Source organism: Pleurodeles waltl, chromosome 8 (assembly GCF_031143425.1).
Source record: "Pleurodeles waltl isolate 20211129_DDA chromosome 8, aPleWal1.hap1.20221129, whole genome shotgun sequence".
Taxonomy (NCBI): Eukaryota; Metazoa; Chordata; class Amphibia; order Caudata; family Salamandridae; genus Pleurodeles; species Pleurodeles waltl.
The window spans coordinates 1191955631-1191973797 of NC_090447.1; the positions used below are offsets into that span (position 1 = coordinate 1191955631).

At 44.0% G+C, this 18167-nt stretch overlaps 1 protein-coding gene across 3 annotated transcripts in view; it reads left to right on the plus strand.

Moving 5' to 3' along the window:
- Nucleotides 1–18167, plus strand: part of ATP7B (ATPase copper transporting beta) — a 515812-nt gene that overhangs the window by 252233 nt on the left and 245412 nt on the right. For all 3 annotated transcript variants that reach the window (XM_069205459.1, XM_069205457.1, XM_069205458.1), the window contains one exon: nucleotides 15427–15503. In XM_069205459.1, the coding sequence (XP_069061560.1) occupies nucleotides 15427–15503 (77 nt within the window). The remainder of the gene's footprint in view (nucleotides 1–15426; nucleotides 15504–18167) is intronic.

An 18167-nucleotide genomic window follows, 5' to 3' on the forward strand; every position in this document is an offset into this window, starting at 1 on the left:
TTATTGGGGGAAATGAGGAAATTAATACAAAGGGTGAGTAATGGTAGGGCAGCTGAGAATAATGTGACATAAATATTGAGCAAGAAAAATAATACATGTACAATTACTAGTTTAGGGTGGGTATGTGTCATCCCTAGCTTCTATTGCTACTACAAAAGTGTCGCAGACTTCAGGGCCATCCTGTAGGAGGCCTTTATGTTGTAATGAGCGTAGTGTCTGAGCTTCGGCTTGTGCACGGCTATGTAAGTCGCAGAGCCAAGCGGACTGGGATGGAACGTGTGGGGCCTTCCGGTGCGTAGCTATTAGGCGCTTGAAGACAACAAATGCAAGATCAAAGAATCTGTGTATGTGTTTATCGCTTTTGGTACGGTGACGTATGCCAAGTAAGCAAGAGTCTGGGGTGGGCATCAAAGTATGGGATGAAATGTCTGCTGTGACATCCGTCACGCAATGCCAAGCCGAGTTTATTGAGTGGCAGCTCCAGACCATGTGGTAAAAGTCTGCTGCCGGAGTAGTGCATCTGGGGCATGCCGGGTTTGTGTTCGGGTATATTCTTTGGATACGGGCCGGGGAAAGGTATGAGTGGTGAATGTAATTGAATTGGGTGTACCGCAATCGAGGATTGCGAGATATTGACTTGATCGTTGTGAGAGCTGCGACCCAAGTTTTTTGTGGTAAAGGAGAAGGGAGGACGGAATCCCAGCGTGCTTTAGCAAGCGGCAGGGTAGAGCAGACTTCAGCTAGCAGTTCTTTATATAATTTAGTTATGATGCCTTTTGTGCTACCTATGGTAAGGATAGTGGTAAGTAATTGGGATTCGGGTGGTTTGTTGTTGCCAGAGCCCCAGAGGTTATTGAGTAGCCTTTTAATGGCGCTATACGTCAAGAAGGCACCAGTGTGCATAACACCAGGGCCACTAGTTCCGCGAAGGTGCGCATTGTGGAGTTAGAGTAGTAATCGCCCACATTCAGTGTGCTCATGTCCCATATATCATGGTGTGTTGAGAGTATTTGGGTGCCTGGCAGATGAAACAGCGGTAACAGAGGGGAATAAGGGAGTATGGGGGTTTGCTTTGAACGTATCTGCCCCAGCAGAAACGAGCTGCCTCCAACAATATGGGTTTTGAGGATAGGCGGTTAAAGCCGGATAAGAGTGAGGACAGTATCGTTTTCGGAGCTGTGTATGCTTGCAGCATTGTGCGTTCGGGAGGGGAAGTTTCACTGAGCCATGTGGATAACCACAATAGCTGGGCAGCTGCATACTATCTTTTGAAGTTAGGCATGCCCAGACCGCCCGCTTCTTGCGGATATTGTGTTATAGCTAACGCTACTTTGCGTCTGTCCTTGCCCCAGAGCAGGACGGTTAATAATGAGTGCAGTTTACTAAAAAACGAGCATGGCAAACATACTGGAAGGGCAGTGAAATAATATAAGAACCTGGGGAGGATGAGCATTTTGGCTATTGCTACCCGGCCCATGGGGGATAGAGGAAGTGAGCTCCAAAACGACAATGAGCTGCGGGTAGAACTGAGTGCCCTATCAATATTGCCCTCTTTCAAATCGACAATGGAGTGATAAATTTGTATCCCCAGATATTTAAAGGTAGTGTGTGACCATGGCAGTTGATATTGCGGTAATACCATGTGAAGATCGATTGGTATGGGGGTAAGGGAGAAAATACTTGACTTGGACCAGTTGACACGTAGTCCAGAGGCGAGAGCGAAGGAGTCGAGCACTAACAACACCTTTGCCATGGAGGTGGTGTGATTACGTAGGTATATCAGGGCATCATCTGCATATAAGGATATAATATGGTGTATATTAGATTCAGTGATGCCCCATATGTGTGCGTAGCTATGTAGCTTAATTGCTAATGGTTCCATGGCTATGGCAAATAATAAAGGGGATAATGGACAACCTTGTCTGGTGCCTCTGCCTATGGGGAATGCTTCAGAAATAGCACGTCCATTTTTAACTCGGGCTGTGGGTTTGGAGTAGAGTGTTTTAATCCAACTAATGAAACCTGGACCAAATCCAAATGCTTTGAGCGTGCGTAGAAGATAATCCCAGCTCAGTGTATGAAACGCTTTTTCGATACCTAGGGAGAGGGCCACCGCTTCTAATTCTGTGTTACTTTGCATTATATGAAGTAGTCTTCTAATATTTAAAAACGTGCTTCTCCCTGGAATAAAGCCAGACTGATCAGGGTGTATTAAGCTTGATAAGTAAGGGAGTAGCCTGCTTGCCAATATTTTCCCTAATATTTTGCAGTCTGTGTTGAGGAGAGAGAGCGGTCTGTATGATTTCACGTCGAGAGGATCACGACTATTAGTGCTTCGCGCATGGAGTCTGGCAGTTGTAATACATTACGCGCTTCGTTAAATACCTCTATGAGTAGTTGTAGGAGGTGGGTGGCATGGGAGTTATATTACTCTACCAGTAGGCCATCTGAGCCAGGCGTTTTGCTACGTGCCATTTGTGAGAGAGCTGAGCGCAGTTCTTCTATAGTAATGGGACCGTCTAAAGTGGCGGCATTGTCAGAGATATGTTGGTTTTGGGAGACGAGTGATAGTATGTCAGCTAATTGCTGCTCCATTGGGGGGGAAGGAGGCATATATAAGGTGCAATAGTATGTGGAGAAGGCTTTGTTAATTCCTGCTTGGGTGTTAATAATGACGTCGGAGTTCAAGCGTAACGCACCAATGGGTGATGATTGTGAGGGTTTGCGGGACAGCCACGCTAACAGCCTGCCCGATCTATCATCCTCGGCATGTTGTCTTGTCATGTAATGTCTGTAGTTGTGCCTACATAGGGGGTCATTACGACCTCGGCGGTCTTTTCAAAAGACCGCCAAGGCCGCGGGAGACAGAATACCGCCATTGCCAGCGGTATTCCTGGCTCCCTATTATGACATTTCCACTGGGCCAGCGGACGGTAACAGTGTTACCGTCCGCTGGCCCAGTGGAAATGTCACATCAACATTGCTGCTGGCTCATAATAGAGCCGGCGGCAATGCTGATGTGCAGCGGGTGCAGTGTCCTTTTTACCCCCACTGTGGCCACGAGGCAGTGTCCACGTATCACCACCTTATGGGCATCCCACTCTGTAGCACGAGATGAGGTTGTATTTTTATTCAGTGAGAAGTAATCAGCCAGTCGCTTGGACATTTCTGCATGGAAGGGGGGGGGTCTGAGAGAGCTTCTGGCTGCAGTCGCCATGTTGGTATGCGAGTGTGCGTGTGCCCCCAGGTCATTATTACGCAGAGCGGGTTATGGTCTGATTTGGTGCGTGCTAGGTATTCACACACACTTTTTGAATTACGGCTGCGGATACGAAAACCATGTCTATTCTGGTGTGTAGTTTATGTACAGGGGAGTAGTAAGAGTATTCGCAGTGGGCGGGGTGGCTCGCCCTCCAGATGTCACTCAAACCGTTATTGGAGGCCCAGCTTGCCAGTGCCTGCGAGGCGTGATTGGATGGAGCCGAGGCGAGTGGGGGGAATGAGCGGTGTATTTGGGTATCCAGGACGCTGTTGAAATCGCCCCCTCATATACACTCTAGTGAGGGGGTCACTAAGATTGCCAGTGGAGAGCGTACTCAGGAAATCGCGTTGATTTGAATTTGGGGAGTATAACGCTACGAGCGCTAAGGGGGACCCGTCAAGGACGCCTTCTAGTATCACGTGTCTACCATTGGGGTCGCATTGTGTGCGCGATGCAGTAAACGGGACTCCAGGAGCAATCCAGATCGCCACCCCACGAGCGAAGGACGAGGAAGTGGTGCCGTGCAATTGTCCTTTCCATTTTGATCGTGTGCTTTCCAACGTGGATTTAGAGAGGTGTGTCTCTTGTAGTAGGGCTATGTGTATCTGATGTCTTTTAAGAAATGTGTGAATCCTTTGCCGCTTACTAGGTGTTGCCATACCTTTAATATTTCATGTGAGTATCTTATATTTCAAGATACCTTGCTGAGTTTGGGTGGCCATACGGCAATTTTAGATTTGATAAGACCGGAAAAGTGTGTGTCCTCCGCCCCCATTGTGGAACTATTATGACGGTTACCCTCCAGGGCTAGCCAGTTAATATCCTTGGTGATGTGAAATGTGAACCTATTAATAAGGTAAACATGACATGTGCCTCTGTTGCTATGTTTACGGTTAATTAGCATGTGACAAAACCAACAACCAAAAAAAAAAAGCACTCAAAAACAATATATAACAGTAACTGAAATAATGAAACAGCGAGAAAAATTCCAGCATTTGCCGGATTGAAAGAACGGTCCATATAGAGCAGGGAGGTGCCGAAGAACATTGAATCAAAGTTATGGAGTTACCCTGCCCGGGTTGCTAAAGGTGCAAAGAGTGCCGCCCAAGACCGCCGGCAGACAGCGCGCCGCACCAAGGATCCATGGAGTCGCCAAGCCATTTCTGGGCAGCCGGAGGAGGGAGGTCATATTATTGTATATAAGGAGCAGAAGTAGGTGGTGCTTAATTGGTTTAGCAAATATCATCTGCCGTGCGCGGCGTGAGAGTGGGACCCCTTGTAGATTCTGCTGAGTCAGAGTTTACGTTGTGATCTGGTTCCCCGTCAGTTTGAGTGGACTGGATGTGGCCTGCAGGAGAAGGGAACGCTCAGTTTGTGACAGTTCAGGTGAGGGTTTACTGCCTTGTTTTTTGCGTTGCCTGCACCTTGTCTTGGGAAAGGACCAATTTTCACCAGGAGTGTTCATATCAATCTGGTCGGCGAGGCCCTTGGCATGCAGCCAGATCCAGGTATCTTCCGGCGTAGTAAAGAAAAGTACGCAAGTGTCATCTTGTACCCGGAGTCTGGCTGGGAACATCAGAGTGTATTTGATGTTATGTTTGCGAAGGCATTCTTTAACACGATAGAAAGAGCTCCGCTTCCTCTGAACCTCTGCCGTGAAGTGTGGGTAGGCTGTGATCACAGCATTTTCGAAGCGTACCTGGCCAGATTTGCGAAATAATTGCAGGATGAGGTCTCTATCACGTTGGTGAGGAGTCTTGCTATCAACGGGCGAGGCAGTGCGCCAGGTGGAGGGGGTCTGGCGGTGACCCTGTGGGCACGTTCGACGGAGAAGAACTTCGGGATATTGTCTTGAAGAATTGTGTCCGTGAGCCATTGTTCTATGAATAATTCTGTGCTGGGGCCTTCGACAAGCTCAAGAAACCCCACCAAGCGAATGTTGTTGTGTCGGGACCTGCCCTCTGCATCTTCAGCTCTGCGTTTTAAGGAGTCCACCCCTGTCGTTAATTGAGACAATTGTGATTTGAGATCATTCACAGTCCGGGGGAGGGTAGCAGCGTCTTTTTCTAGTTCGGCCAACCTGTCAGCCAGTGCGTGTTGATCAGTACGGAGTATGTTGAGGTCTTCTGTCACCGAGCCAATTTTGGCTTCTAGGGTGGATTTGGTGTCTAGAATGGCCTGCAATATCTTTTCAAACTGTAACGTGTGTGATTGTAAGGTAAGTTCCAACTTCTGCAAAGCCAGTTGCATGGTGGCGTGGGCCTCAGAGGAGGGGGGGGGGGGTGTCAGGGTCCATTCTACCCGAAGGTGCACATGGGGTTTTTGGTTTGAACATTTGACCAGTGCAGTGGTCACTAACGAGGTGGGACCGGGTGAAGGCAACGCGGGCAGAACGAACAAAGGGACCAGATGAGGCGTAGTAAAGTCTCCGTTCCGCAGGGCTATAAGTAACTATTGAAGGCCAGGAGTGATATACTAGCGTCAGTAAAGTGGTGCGCAAGGTTTGGAAGACCGCTCCCCCGCCTCCGGATCGAATGTACAGGTTCGTGATAGAGAGGCGAGCGGCTTGGATCCTGGTAATTTAACAGAGTGCTTTAGCTCTTGGTCGTATGTCTGCCACGCCGCTCGACTCCAGACATCAAAGGAAGCAATCGTGTTGCACCGCTACCAACGCATAAAACGGCAAAGTCCAATAGCCCCACAGGGGCGACGGAGCAGCAGCTGAGCGAGAAGTGTCATACGCGGCCGGGTCAGGAAGCGCCCTTCAGCGCAGCCCAGCGTGGGCTCCGAGTTCAAACAGAGCGATGGAGGTTCGATGCAGGATTATAGATTATGGCTTAGTGTATTAGCAGTCACCTGCGCGGCTTAGGGGTGATGGTGCTAATGGAAAGTTATATATATAGGGCCCGGAGGGGTGGGGGCGGTACCTTGTGTGCCGGGTTGGGCCAGCAGCTGCTCTGCGTAGGTTGGACCAGGGGGAGGTGATCAACACAATTGCGCACTGCGACTCTGTAAATGTCGCTGAAAGGCTCACCTCACTCTTCACTTTGCTTCACCTTCCCCCTGCGCGCTTGACTTTCAGCTTCATTTCTTCTGCTACACCGCTCCTATGGTGTAGCTTAAACAAATGCTAGACGAGGACGCAGGTCTGTGGGGTCCTTCGTGGTTATTGAGGCCCAGGTCCTGGATTGTGTGTTTGCTGCACGACTTTTGCTGGGCACTGTGCTGAAAGGCCTCCTCCTGGCAGGCCACAGCAGCCCCAAGCATCGGGGCACAGGAAGACGTCAGGTGCCCCCCCTCCCAATGAGCGAGGGAGCCGGGGCGCGGTTACCAGCATCAAGAACCCCGCTCGGGGGTTAATAAACACAGAATCCCGCTCTGGCAGGCATCGGGAGATGAGGCGCAGCGCTGCGACGGGCCAGCCGGCCGAGGGGCCGGATCCGCCGCGACACGTCCTCCGGCATGGCCACAGATCCACTCTCTGGCGCCCGGTCCAGAGGGCGGTCAGCGGCCCCGCACGGTGAGCGCGTGGGGCGCCGCCGCAGGCGCGGGCCTGGTAACCCAGCGGGCTGACTGTCTTCACCGAAGCAGCCGCGAACCCCGATGTGCAGCCACGGCCGCCAGCTCGGGCAGCTGAATGGGCGACCTGACACCTTAGAAAGGAGGTGCAGGCGCCGCTGCAGGATGTTTTCACGGGCCGGGGATCGGAGCTGCAGTTTATGCTGCCGCTCCGGTCGCCATGTTGGCCACGCCCCGCTGTGTAGGGTTAATCTTATATTATATTTTCCACCTGGGTGTAAACCCTGACTGTATGTTCATTGTTGATCAACGGGTTTAACGTTTAAATGCCACATTTTTACAGGAGTCTTTCTGCATATGGTCTAGATGGAATTATAACTGTTGTCCATTTCCAAGACTTTTGTTAAGAAATCAATCTGTTACTGGAGCAGCTTTTTGTAAAACCATCTTTAATGCAAGCCAAATTTTTCTATACTTTATCTACATCCCACATCCCTGACTTCCTTCCCTTTCCTGGGTCACCTCACCGTTATGTGACAGAAATGTATTTCCATGCTGCCGGATGAAGTGAAAGATAGCATTGAAGGATGCTCCAGATTTTTTTAAAGCAATGTCAAGATATGATTTCTGTAAGAAATTGGGATATTGATTGGGGTGGTGGAAGCCCACCTTAGGCAACAACTAAAATGCTTGTTTAGGGTGAACCGCAAAACATTCACTAAATTAACCCATGTTTAACCCTCTGGTAGCTTGCAACAAAAGCAGTCAGGCTTAATTTAGAGGCAATGTGTAAACTATTTATGCAGCACACATACAGTAATATAATAAAAACACACCACAAGACAAATCCCAGATTTATTGTGCAATATAGAGTAAATTCTAACACATAAAATGACACAAACATAAATTAAATCCAAACAGTAGAACTGGAGTTATGAATTTTTAAGGTTCTTAATGAAAATTAGCACCTAAAAAATCAAAGCACCAATCACGGATATCAGGTCGCGCAAAACTGGGTCAAAGTCAAAAGTTAAGGCTGTCCTCCATAGAGTGGGAGTCGGATCCACTGGGTGGATTGGGCCTGGTCTTGGCCTATGTTCGGACTTAGAAAAAATTCTGGAGAAAAATTGTAGAGAAAGTAGAGTTCAGTGGGGCAAGGCAGCAGAAAGGGTCTGAGGAGGAGGCGTTATCTTTGGGGAGCCACTGGACAAAGTTGTGGTGAAGATTTTTATTTACAGACTTAATTAACTTTTTGAAAGTCAAAATTCTCCAGTGGGATGAGCCTGCAGATTGTAGCCAAAGAGGGCTCGGCGAGGTTGGATACTGTTACCAATAGGAGCCACTTACCGGGATTTGCTGCTGAAGATCAGAGAATAGCGGAAGCTACGACAAAGTCCGGCTGACCGGTAATGCACCTTGGGCAGATGAGCTGGCAGGTAGGTCCTGCTCTTCTGTCAGATCTCCAGGAAGTTCTTGTAGAAAAAATTCTTAAGTCTCATCTTTTTGGAGAAGTACCACTTCCAATGGTCCAGGATCTGGGAGGGGGCACCATGTGGTGGGTTAGGATTCACTCCAGCAGAGGCCAGCAGCGGGTTTCAAAGCCTCAGGAGCTTGTTATGTCCCTATAGCTCACACAAGAGGCCAACAAACTAGCCCTGAGAGTCACTTCAGGTAGACCTGGGTTCAAGGAGATAGTCCAGTTCTCCTTCAAACAGAAATGTAGCAATGCAGTCCTTCAAGCAACAGGGCAGTCTTCGGGTCTTCCACTGGTCCAGGAGTGTTGTATACTTAGAATCGTAAGAGTGTTGTGTTCTAAGAATCCAACATTTATACCGGATGTCAGCCTTTGTGTGGGTAGGAAACACCCTGTCCTAATCCACATCAGGCCTGAAAGTTTTTAATTCCCCGCCCAGATTTCTTATTCCCCTCCGAGATATGCGGGATGACAAAAAGCTGGTGCCAGGGTCCTTTGTGTGTGCTGGAGGCAAGCTCTTTGAAGTGCAAGGGAAGCAGGGCCCATTCTGCCCACACCTAGTCTTCACTGTGTCACTGTCTAGAAGAAACAGAACATTACATAGGCATTCATGCCGTTCCTCATAAAAAACAGGTACTGACACCCGCTGGAGTGCTATAAATTGTTTTTTATTGTCAGCATATCCTGACTTGTTCAGCAGATACAACTGCCTTGTTCACAAAATATAGACGCCATTTTGCTTTATTTAAAAACCACTGTGTCACCCACACACAGAGGTTCTAGCATGGAAAAAAGACAACTTTTCCTGCATACTAAATGCAAATGCTGAAAACACCATATGTGAACCAACGAAAACTTAAAATTAACACCAGTAATATTTCTGAAAATATCTCAATGTTCTTTGCTTGGACCTTGTTGGACTCGATCTTCAATAAATTTCATTCTTTAAGATCATCAGATATGATTTCATTTCAAAGCTACAGAGAACATGTTAAAAATCGTAGTAGATAACGTGATGGGAAATCGTCACTGAAATGATTACCATTGATAAAACCAATAACCATCTCCCAGGTGGGTGCCTGCTAAAGGGTAAATTCAAATGCAACAGTAGGATAAGCCACATCTATTGACATACTCCCCCTTATACATTGTTATTGTTCCAAACAGTATATTGATCAATGCCAACCATCCCAAATGGGCAATGCTTGCTCACAAAATGTAGCTCCATCATCGTTCTTTCAGTTTTGTTTCAACCATTTCTACTACACACATGCTTCCCTAAAGGTCTAATCAATCTCACTTCTCATGTACCATTGCTTCAGTACAAAAGACCAACAGACATTGCTCTTGACCATCTTACTTTCTACTAAATAGTTAGATTTTCAATGCTAACATACATGCTAATGTGTTACTCACCACCCCCCCAGATTATAATCTACATTGATTTTACCAAATCTACAAATTGGCTGAACTCGGAGGAGAGAAATAAACTATTGCTCTAATAAAGATGGACATGCATTTCCTCAGCTGAATTTAAGTATACAGGAATATTGCTGTTGACGATAATAATGTACCCAGACTCTAATTTTCTTGCTGGAGATCTCCTGGTGTTCTTAGGTGCTGAATCAATTACAAAATAGGAAAAAGTTGAAGCATCACCTTCATGTAATCCAGGGCACTGACAGAAGGCACAAATGGTTAAGACAAGAAAATGCCAAATTTCTAAAAGTGGCATTTTCACAATTATGACTTAAAATAAAACTTTACTGTTAAAGAAGATTTTAAATTGCAATTCATTTGAGTCTAAACAGCATATCTTTACCTGCTTCCAATACAAAGTTAGAACATAATAAAAGTAATAAGGTAACTCAGTATTAGTCTATGGGAGAGATGGGACTTGCAGTAATGGAAAACAAAGTTAGGAGTTTTTCACTACCAGGAATGTAAATGTGTCCTACTTTTTAATTGAAATGTACCTGCCCTTTGAGCCTTTATGGTCTACCTTAGGGGTTAGCTATATGTCTTAAAAAGAAGGTTTTGAGCTGGCAAAACACTTATTTTGATAGTTTGAAACTGCACTACATCTGCAGTGGCAAGATTGAGACAAGTTTTAAAGTGCTACTTTAATGGGTGGCACAATGAGTGCTGCTTGCCCACTAGTATATACACAGGACAACCCAGTATGCCCCTGTAGGCTTGGGTACAAATACAAAAGAAGTAAAGATGCCAACAAGGGACTTAGATATACCAAACATTTTGGGAAAACTCTCTTCTAATTTTCAAGATGTCCAAGAGTAACATGTTTTATATTTGCACTCCCACTAGTAGCATTTAATGTACAGGCCATGGGCTCGTGTGGACTTAAAAATAAATGTAATGTGCCAATCAGGGGTAGGCTATTTTTACTACTTTTAGGTAGAGAGCACAAGCACTTTAGCAGTGGCAAAATGCACTGAGCCCTAAAGCCAACAAAAACGAATTCAGCAAAGCAGGAGGGGTAAATGCAGGATGTTTGAGGGTGACTGTGCAGAGAGGGACAGGCCCAGCACCTTCCAAGTTACTTGGCAATATTATGTAAAAGTAAGGGAATTGTGCAGTTCTTTGTAACATGGCCTAGTTGTTTCCAGTAACTCACAAGAAAACATCAAAAATTGATTTATTTGTATTTATTTTAGGCCTTATCTGTGCAATATGTCCCTGCAATTCGACATTGCACTTTAAATCCTTTGGGTGTATTGGCTATCAAGAAGTGAATGGATTTAGACACTCTAATTCTGGTATATCTTCTGAGGTGTACAGCATCTCCTTATATAGGATGTTTATTGAAGAGAAGTGGTAGCGCGGGGAATCCTAAATTTATAACCTTTCTGCAACTCTTAGGATACCATGTAGGGTCCTATAATGGGAGTAGCAATTATAATTTAAAGATTTTATTAAAATACATTGTTAAATCCCCTTTTTATTAGTCAAGCATAAATGACAGAATATGGAATGAAGCGGGCCCCATAATCTGACTCCTAGTCTATAATTATATGTCAAGAAAGCAATTGAAGTCGAGTTACTCAAGAAGAGTTTCTCAAAAGAAAAGCATTCTAAACTCAGCAATTGAAAATTATCTAAGGCAGACAGTATCAAGCAATGTAATGTACAATAGCAAAATGGAACAGAGTCTGGGAGTCAATCGAGTCAGTAAAGCTATCACCGCTCATAAAGAGTACAGTATCAGCCTCTGATAGAGTGTGGTCTAAGGCAGAGAGCTAATCTGAGAATCGAGAGTGTCTGTCTATTTCTGCTGTAGCAATGTGGTTTTCTTTCCCTGGAACACTTTTGATAAAATATTACAATGATACAGTAGTATAACAATTATTTCAGATAAGTTGTTCAGACATTGAAAAGGCAAAAACATCGTGAGACAGGAATAGCTTCCATCAAGATGGCAAGTTTAAACAAATAGAGTTTTAAACACAAGATACATTTTGTAGAAGTTTTAAACATGATGAAACATCAAGCAATTTTTTCAGCCGCCTTGGTCTCTGAAAGAAAGAACGCTCATGTATGTTTGAAGCATATTTACATTAAATCACCACTGTTCACATGCATCTTCACACTAGAAGCCTAGTCTTAAAAGAGCAAGTTTAAGATTAGTTTAGCAAGGATAGTCTAATGCGGGACAAGCTGTTAAAAAGCGTAGAAGAATATAACTTTCTTTGTTAGCATAGGATGCTTGAATCATGAAAAGGCCATGCAAATTATATGGAATGATCACACTATTTAAACATGAGGCTGGGCAGGATAGGAAGACCTATATTTCTGTGCAAAATGTGTAAAGTAAAGGTGTCTGAGGACCTCAGGAGGTATCAGATTTAGTTTTGCAGTCTTTCCCTTTACTAAGTCAGCAATAACCTTTTCTTTGCAAAACGTTTAGTGTATTACATTGTTAGCACAGTTGTCAACCAGAGCTGATCTCTCCCTTTCTGATGGTGATACTGCTAACTCTATGTCTGTTGTAACCTATTTGAAGCCTCAGGCCTGTTAAAACCTTTCTCATCTAACTCCGCTGCAGTTGTCCTACAAATGTTTTTTGCGGGGGTATGCTTCTATCTGCTGTTGTACTGAAGTCAGTTCTCTGGGTGCAGCACTCCCTTTAGGGTTGCGTTCAATGGTTTTAAATACCTTAGCTTTTATGTATCAAGGGTGGTGTGGTGGTCTCAGTCTGTATTGTGCCCCAACTGAGTTTGCTGTTAGGTTGAAATGCACTGCTTAAATGATTGTACTTCACCAACTTTACTTGCTCCAAAATACACCATCTTCGTTCCTGGACTATGTTTTCTGGAAACATACAAATGTCAGTATTTTGTTGCGGGTTAGTGCCCCCTGAGAATTTCCCTACAGAGTTGGTATAGAGCTTGCCGATTTACACAAGTTCTACTTCATCCAGTGAGCTCTCTCTGGCAGTGACCAGGCAGTGTTTTGTAAAAGTCTAATTCAGTCTATGTTTTGAGTACGCTGCTCAGTAAATCAAAATAAAGTTCACACAATTTATCTGCCTAATATTTGAAACCATGTCAATCGGTGTTGTTTCAGAAATTCTCTTTATTGCACCGCGCATCCAAGAGTCATTTTTATTATTGTGATCCAGCATGTCAGGCGTTTGACTCATTTCTGTGCCTCCCTTTCTCCAAATTCATCTAATTGCTGATGTAATTCTAGTTATAAGGGATCAAAGAAAATCATCACCCTCCAGGTCTCAATAGCTCTCGTTCCATGCTGTGATATGTCCACTAGGCTGGGATCCCCTCGGCACAAGACCACTTGTGCTTTTTTTCAGAAATAATTTAAACCTTCCCATGTAGAGCAAGACCTTCCAAGCCCTTTTCCTGCAACCTATGATTTCAGCAGGCCTTCAAAGCCAGGCGTGAGACTTGCAGCTTCTAATACTGCTGATATTTCGGCAAGCAATATGACCACATATGAAAGATGAGCAAATAAGGTAGATAACCCAATTTTACTACTTATTAAATCATATTTCTATATGATGTAAATGTGAAGTTTGTTCTGTCTTCCTAAAAGAGGTTACAAAAATAGGATTGATCTCCTTTGTCACACTCTAAAACATACACCACTGCAGCCTGGGTTTTTACACATGTATATGTTTTAAGCACTTTTTCCTTTTTATGGGAAAATATTATCTACAATCTTCCATCCTGTATGAGACCTTTGTACATCTGCGCAATACTTTTGTACACGTTTGCAGCTCACCTGATGAAGTGTCAAATATGGTAATTCAACAGCAACATTATTTCCAGTTTTAGTTAGGGAGCATACTGCTAAGATCTCATTAGCAGGCCACTTGATATCCAGAGATAAAAAGCCAAATGTATTGACTACAAAATATACATGTAACCGGGGGAACACATCATAAAGTGGTATTTTCTACAAACACCATCTAACGGAATTCCATTAACTACATAATTATTCGTCTTTCTGTTAAAACATAATTTTGTATACAAGCTGTACTTAAAAGCAAAAGTGTTAGTGGAATTTCAGATACCGTTAATGGGCTGCTCGAGGGGTTTCTTATATTGTAGCTATTTTATTCTTCAGAATTCTGTTATATTAGTTCCAGTTGTACTGCACACAGTGTTGTATTATTGCGACCTTGTGGAGCTGTTTGGCTGCCCAGCTTTGATGCTAAACGCGCATTCTGTGGTTTTATTTCAGACTACAGTCAGAGGTCTCATGTGGTGGTATGTTTTAGCTACTGTGTAGGATAACTTGCAAGAGGTGAGGTTCAGCACTAGATTCATATGCAAATTAATGATAGTTGTCATGCTGGTTTGGGAGGGGTAAAATTCGAAAATGAATGTTCAAGCGGGAGATCTGCTACTGGTGGATTTTATAGGTTTCTGGGGAGGCAAGTAAGGTGGATAGAAGTGAAGGGAAAGTCTCGTCCCTGTCTTCAAACCCGTTTTTGACCTCAACAAGCACGTACCTCACACAGTCACCTTAATTAGTTTCTCACTTTTTGGCACGCCAACTCAATACTATCTCCCACCCTTTGCTCCATGCTTTATCCCAATGACAGCCAGACGTATCTCCTAAAAAAAACTTGTGGCATGCTCTCATTCCCAGATTATATGTTCAGGCAGCACAGAGATTGTGACTGTGGTAAGCAAAGGGCCTAAAGCAGACTGGTTCAGGCATTGTGCAAATAGAGCTGCGGTGGCAGCTCTTTGCTTCCTGAGCAACAAGGAAACAACTCATGTTTGGAGAATGCATGTGCTGGAGCCTCATAATAATAGCAAAGGGAGCAGTGGTACCTGAAGGACGGGTGAAGATGAAAGAAGGCCGGTAGTAGGCCATAGTTAGCATCCAAGAGCATGCAGCAGTACCCATAATCATTCAGCTCATCTGTAGAATGTTCACTGCAAGCTGCACAACTGCTTGGCAAGCATCTGCCTAGCATGCATCTCGATCTACTGTACAAGCTGCAGCCACATTTTTGTTTACCTGCAGAATCCCCAACTCATAATCTACGCAGTGCAACCTCAGCCCAATCCCAAACAACTAGCATCACCCTTGGTACTCAGTCAAAATATGTATATAACATATTACATTTCGTTTCACGTCTAACGTACTATTTGCATGCACTGTCATTTCTAAATCAACATAGATCCATATTTCAGACTTTTTTTACTTTAAATATTTCCACCCAAGGTATATGCATAAAAGTAGAAGAAGTCAGATTTACAGCCTTTGTCAACGCTTGCTTTTATTCTGTAGTGGGATGTGCAGTTCAAGTTTCATTGTGTAGCCAAGGCAATACTACACTGTTTAAACAAATTGCTCGTTTTCTCCAATGTATGATAATCGGATATATTGTTATTAACACAAAATGATTTTGTATCACACTATGCACCATTTCACGGTCTCAGATCATCTCTGATGCAAATATGACCTGTATTGTGTTTCCAATAAGCAATTTCCTCTTTTTGTCTTGTAAAAAGCGACCATTATGTGTATGTGCAATGTAGACCGGCGCTCCACAGCATACTTCACTATGACGGTGCCAAGAGCCGTGTGTGCTCAGTGAACATGCCCGTGTGCACCAATGTGCCTTCAGATATGCTACACTTTGAAATAATCACCAGCATCCTTTTTACCCCAACAGGGACTTGGATTTCAAGCTTCATTGGCCAAGAGGGATTCTTCAGCTCATAACTTGGATCAAAAGGAAGAAATCAGGCAGTGAGTATGGCGTGACCGTCATTGATCATTGGGTTTGGATGGTTGGGCTGAAATGAAGCATGTGTGGGAAAACGTTTAGTATTTTTTTTATAATTCTCTTCTTTGTCAACTAAACATATGTTGCTATTTGTATTGCAGTGCTATTGTAATAATGGATGGGTTATGTTGTGCTGCTGCTCTACTTAACTTTTGTTAGTCAATAATCCTATGTATATCGACAGTTGTGCTAAAATAATAATGTATTAAGACCCTGCAAGCAATCTGCCCTTTTTAGTCCGCATTATCTCATGAGAAATTCCATAAATTACTGTTCTTTATATTTTCTTTCTCTATGAATGTTTGTGTTTTTGCAACATATAGTTGACTTGCTGCACGTTGTGTTTGGTTTGTAGTGCTGTATAAACAAATATTACCATGGCTAAATTTAATGGTACTCTATTTATTGACCACGGAATTTTGAAGGCTTCAGTTGGCCTGATAACAATATTTATTAAGGTTAGGTATTTATTTTTATGTATTCATATATTTTATTAGAAGATGTAAATATTTTGGTTAGAAACTTTTACAGGGTAGCAGTTCGGAATAAGACAGTGACAGTAAGCTGGTTAATGTAAATCCAGCAGAGAAGCGATTGTGGTTGAGAGAAGTTTAGCCAGTTGAGTAGATACCTTTAGCAAAAACAAAGACACTAGAGTGACCATACAATGACTAATGGATCAAAAGGATGAAAAAAGACATATGTACATTTATGTGGGGAGTGTAATTTTTTTTTTTTTATGGTAATTGCCCATACAGGATTGAAATATATTTTTTTATTTACAGTAATACGGGAATAGAGCAATGATTCCACCTGCCCTTCATTTACATTAGCGTTAGAGATTGGGTTGTTGGCTCACTGCGGTATGAGCCCTGGTTAAGCAGCAACCACAACCCTAGTCAGGGTATGGTACAGACAAACCCTAAATTAGCCGGTGCTCACCAACTGGTAACTCTGCAATTGCAGTCAGGCTTAATTTAGAGGCAATATGTAAAGTATTTGTGCAACAATTCATACAGTAACACAGTGAAATAACCAGACAAAACAATTCAACACCAGGATTGAAAAATAGATCTGAATTTATTAAATAAAGCAAAACAAAAACGACAAAAAAGCAATAAGTAGACCATGTGTTATACATTTTTAAAGATTAAAGTGTAAAATAGTTCTTAGAAGCAAGAAGCACCAAAAGTTCAGGCTCACCGGGATGGAACACGAGCTGACTACAAGGACCCTCTTGAGCCCACTGAACAAAAGTACCTTAAATTCGGGTTGCAGAGCAAGAGGTCGGCATCGAACCACGCAGAGGAGAGGATGAGTGGATTTTCTCCACACACCAGCGGTGATGCGTCGTTTCTGCTACCACAGCAGAGGATGCATGGGGTCTGCTGGAGCAAGCACCATAGGCCCACTTCCAAGGGCCCAGGACTGGGGTGGCACCACTTGGCAGGACAGACTTCCAGATGGCAGAGTCCAGGTGCAGGAGCAGGGTGGTTGGAAGTCTGTTATGTCCCTGAGTCTTCAGATCAAGATGCCAGCCGACTAACCCTTGGAGTCAATATGAGTTCAAGTGATTCAGGTCCAGTCCATCTCACCCAGGCAGGAGAACAGCAGGCAGCAGGGCTGAACAGCAAGGCAGGAGTCCAGCAAAGCTCCCATTGTGTGTGACTGTCTAGGGGGACTACACAAAGCCCAGCTGTTACACACTCCGACGTGTGACCAGAGACAGGCAGCAGGCACCAAATGGCTAAAGTAAGAAAATGCATTTTTAGAATTACAATTTAAAATCCAACGTCACCATAAGTTGTGCTTTTAAATTGTGATTCCAGAGACACCGAACTCCCAATTTCTTTTTTTCCAGATTGTGAATTACACTTTTTAGATGTAATAATGTAATTACAATTTTATCCTATGGGAGAGCTGGGCTTTGCACTAGTGAAAAACGACTTCGGGACTTTTCCACTACCAGAGAATGTAAAACTTAAAAGTACATGTCCTGCCTTTGAAATACATTCCTCTGGTTTGTCCAGGGCATACCTTAAGGGTGCCTTATATGTATTAAAAGGGAAAGTTTGGGCCTGGCAAAAAGGGTTATTTTGCCAGGTCGACATGGCAGTGTAAAATTGCACACAAAGGCTCTGCCTTGGCAGGCCTGAGACATGGGTAAAGGGCTATTTAAGTAGGTAACACAATCAGTGATGCAAGACCAAAAGTAGCAGTTACAGGCCCTGGGCAAATGTATTGCACTTCACTAGAGACTTATAAGTAAATTAAATATGGCAACTTGGGATAAGCCAAACATATCAGGGCGATTCACAAGGGTAAACTTAAACATTTGGTCTAAACCTAGACCAAACATTTAAGTTTATGACTTTGGGAGTTCACAAAGGGCATTTACGAGTATCTTTAGGTCTGCACTTGGGGCGGATGTCCGTGCAGGTGCAACTCTGTAAAACAAACGCAAACACTGAGCATATGCTTTCTCATGGTTAAATTGTACAACTCAACATAATCATTCACTTTGCTACCCTGCACCCAACCACTCAGTGCCTTCCCGGAGTAATCCACAAAATCTACCCAGAATTGGTTGGGGAGCATCTGGCTGTCCCTGAATCTTTGACAATACT